At 39.5% G+C, this 3,363-nt stretch overlaps 1 protein-coding gene across 1 annotated transcript; it reads right to left on the bottom strand.

Moving 5' to 3' along the window:
* Positions 1-1,275: 1,275 nt before the first annotated feature.
* On the bottom strand, positions 1,276-2,381 carry foxd1 (forkhead box D1). The gene is made up of 2 exons (XM_067982161.1): positions 1,562-2,381; positions 1,276-1,463 (listed from the first exon to the last, which is right to left on the bottom strand). The coding sequence occupies exons 1-2, from the start codon at positions 2,118-2,120 to the stop codon at positions 1,375-1,377; spliced, it is 648 nt and encodes a 215-aa protein (XP_067838262.1). The 5' UTR covers positions 2,121-2,381; the 3' UTR covers positions 1,276-1,374.
* Between the last annotated feature and the right edge of the window lie 982 nt (positions 2,382-3,363).

Raw genomic sequence — 3,363 nt, 5'->3', positions numbered from 1 at the left:
AATAGTTATCATTAACCGCCACTATTTTAAAGTATACGTTCAAACTGAAATCACATTTGCTTCCTATATAATTGTCCTGCATTTAGCATTTTCTTAAAATATTAAAATGTTCTTTTCGCTTTCACAATTTTGCATCATTCTGTATGGGCCCTCCAAGTAAAACAGTGCATTTTGTACAAAATTAACAAAAGTTTTAGATTCCCCAAACTAGATTACTTTATACAAGGTCATTGATAATTTCTTTTGCATATCAGAGGCCTGTCAGTTCGATTTTAAAATGCACATTTTAATGATAAGCTATTTTTGTTACAGACTTTTTATTAGGAATCAATGCTGTAAATCTAGTTGTACGAGTAAATGTTACTTAAATATTTAAGAAATTATTATCTTACCCGCTAAGATATTGTTACATTTACACAACATCCCATTTCAAATATCAGGTAATCCAATATGCCGACACTGAATTTGACCTTTCTTACTAATGAATTTAAGCAAACACACCAAGAAATATTTTAAATTATAGATTTTATTTTTTAAGAAAAGTGTGAAAATATTGCATTAAAATAATACAGGAATGTTCGCCAGTATCCATTTCTTAAACAATTTTTGCTTTAGAGAGGTACAGAGTCTATAAAACGTAATATCCATATACAAAACACAGGTTAAAAATATCAGCTGAAAAAGCGTTTCAGAATCTTCTGTTTCACAGCTTAAAAAATCTGTTCCTTTTTTTATTTCCCCCATTACATTCTTTAAAGAGAAGGTTCTTACACTGTACATAGTGAGCGGTCTATAAACCATTAGATGGCCTCATGTCGTTCAAAAACAGATTTACTTTGTATTGCTTTCAATGGACTATTTAATTTTCTGCGTCAAGTTGAATTTTTACACCTGAGATGCCCTATACACACCATCACTGAAGGTTTAGAAACAGTGCCCAGTTAACATGTTTTTCTTCTTAACATAACGATTCACAGATATTTCTGTATTCCAACTCAAGTCTTTGGAAATGTACATAAATATATATACAGGATTAAGTCTGCTGAACTCTTGACTGTCCGTTATTCTGTTGACATATAGGAAATGTACAAAAATAATCCTACCTTCAGATAGGCGTGCATTATATTTTATTAACAGCCGTTAACATTTGGAATCCTACCATTAAAGTTCCCTGCATTTTGTATCACAGTCTCTTGGTGCAGACTTGGCAGAGCCGATGAAGAGGAAGGTATCGATGATAATAGAGGAACGGCTGGAGACTGGGATGAGCAGCTGGCTGGACTGGCGTTGCCCCCTATGATATTTTCTATGGAGAAAGGGGACTTCGATATGGCTGAGTTGTGTTTGACAGATTGCACTGAGGGGAGAGTAGGGCTAAGCTGCGGGTAGAAAGAATTCCTGGCTAGTTCGTTTGCGGGCAGCATGGACGGCGGGGGAATGGAATGGGCCTGCCTTGAAGGATGCTGAAAGGCAAAAACGGCAGAATGAGGGTGGTAAGCTTGGATCTGAAGCCCGTATCCACAGCCGTAAGGTCCGTAACCATAAGCAGGAATATAATTACCGTGCTCCCGGAGCAGATCCGCCGATTGCTGTCTTTTGAACCGTTTTCGTCTCCGTAAAAAGCTGCCATTGTCAAACATATCTGCAGATTCGGGATCCAGAGTCCAGTAGTTGCCTTTGCCCGGATTACCAGGCTCCCTGGGAATTTTTACGAAGCAGTCGTTTAAGGACAAATTGTGCCTGATGGAGTTTTGCCAGGCGGGGAACTTCTCCCTGTAATAGGGGAACCTATTACTGATAAATTCACAGATCTCACTCAGAGTCAGTCTCTTTTTCGGACTTTGGAGGATTGCCATTGTGATTAAGGCTATGTAAGAGTAAGGAGGTTTTACCAGAGGGTTTTTGCTGGCTGGTTTGTAAGGGTCCTGGTTCGATGAGCTATCCACACAGGAAGGCGATCGGGGCGTTAGGATTTCAGAGTGCATTTGGTTCACCACTTCCCCAAAAGAGCTGCCCCCCTGGGCCTCGTCTTCCTCTCCTTCCGCTCCGTCTCCCACCACATCTATGTCGGTCTCTTCTGAAACGATGGACGCATCGGACATTTCAGAGCTCAGAGTCATAATACAAACAGATCCAGGGGCTCAAGAGCTGATCTGAGAGGCTCAGGGGCGATTCTCAGCAACCTACCACCAGCTTCCCACATAAGGAATCCAAGCAAAAAAGGCTGCTGAAACAGGAAATTGTCCCTCCTGCCAACTTTCTCAATTCCTTTATAGCCTCGACTCCAAAGATCAACCGGGTCTCGAATAAACTGAAACAGATCCTCTTTCAGCCTTTCTTAGGGAATGTAAAAATCCACCAAAAAGGCGAGATCTCAAACACAAATTGTAAGCAAAGGAGGGAGGGCGGATCTTCCTGGAGCCTTATATTACAGCAGGGATCACATGGCTCCAAACGTCACCACGGAATTAGAAAATCTTATCACATTCCTCCTTCAGAATATCGAACAGCGCAGTGCGATAAATAAGTAATGGGCAGTGCGCTCAGGTCTCTCTATGTATGAGCTCAGTGTTCATTATATATCTATCTATCTTTTGTCTTACTATCGCAGGGTTTCTTTATCCAGGTCGTGCACTTTTAGTTTAAAAAAATCAAAATGAACTCTGAATAAAACAGACGTAGTTTAGAATATTTCTCCAAATCCATGTGAGGAAATATAATTCATTGAATGCAAACTTTAACAGGGTGTAATGATAAATGCAGGAATTGTTTCATTGATTTAACCGAAACCAGGAGTATTTTAATGAGTGGCCGGCGGCAAATTGCAGCTATGAAACCAAACGTTTAGATTTCCTTTCTCGGCTGCAATTTGCTCAGAAAGAAACATTTTTCTTTTAACAATAAAGTTTTAAGGTCCCCGGAGAAACTGTGGCGAATACAAACATTGCGCATTCCTAATTGCTGCCGTCACCTTTGAAGTTTGCGTGAAATAAAGTGGATTTTGTAACTAGGTTGGAGGTCTAATAAAGCCGACTGTCGCGCTTTACATTTTTTTCTATGAAGTTTGTACAACATATAAAGCAAAGAAACGTCCCAAGGGGGATTTGCCATAACACACGAGGTAACCGTTTCCTTTCCATACTTCAATTTTAATTAATTTTCTCACTTTGTGAATTTCCATAGTAAACTTTGTTAGAGCACCTTCAACATTTACATTCAACGTACAGACTCAGAAAGATAGAAGCAATCGGAACTTGATGCAACAATGTCTAACCTCAGTGGCAAAAAATAGGAACTGTGCGGTGCAGGATGGCGAAATCATCCGCAATAATAATTTAGAGAAATATAGCAAACGATTCTAAG

Source organism: Heptranchias perlo, chromosome 4 (assembly GCF_035084215.1).
Source record: "Heptranchias perlo isolate sHepPer1 chromosome 4, sHepPer1.hap1, whole genome shotgun sequence".
Classification (NCBI taxonomy): domain Eukaryota; kingdom Metazoa; phylum Chordata; class Chondrichthyes; order Hexanchiformes; family Hexanchidae; genus Heptranchias; species Heptranchias perlo.
This window is presented reverse-complemented; position numbering and strand designations above follow the sequence as displayed.

What these genes read in the sequence shown, in the direction of transcription:
- foxd1 (XM_067982161.1), bottom strand. Translation starts at nt 2,120, where the DNA reads ATGACTCTGAGCTCTGAAATGTCCGATGCGTCCATCGTTTCAGAAGAG. An exon ending in GGATCTGCTCCGGGAGCACG is followed by an intron (nt 1,464 to 1,561) that starts GTAATTATATTC and finishes TTTGCCTTTCAG; the next exon opens with CATCCTTCAAGGCAGGCCCA.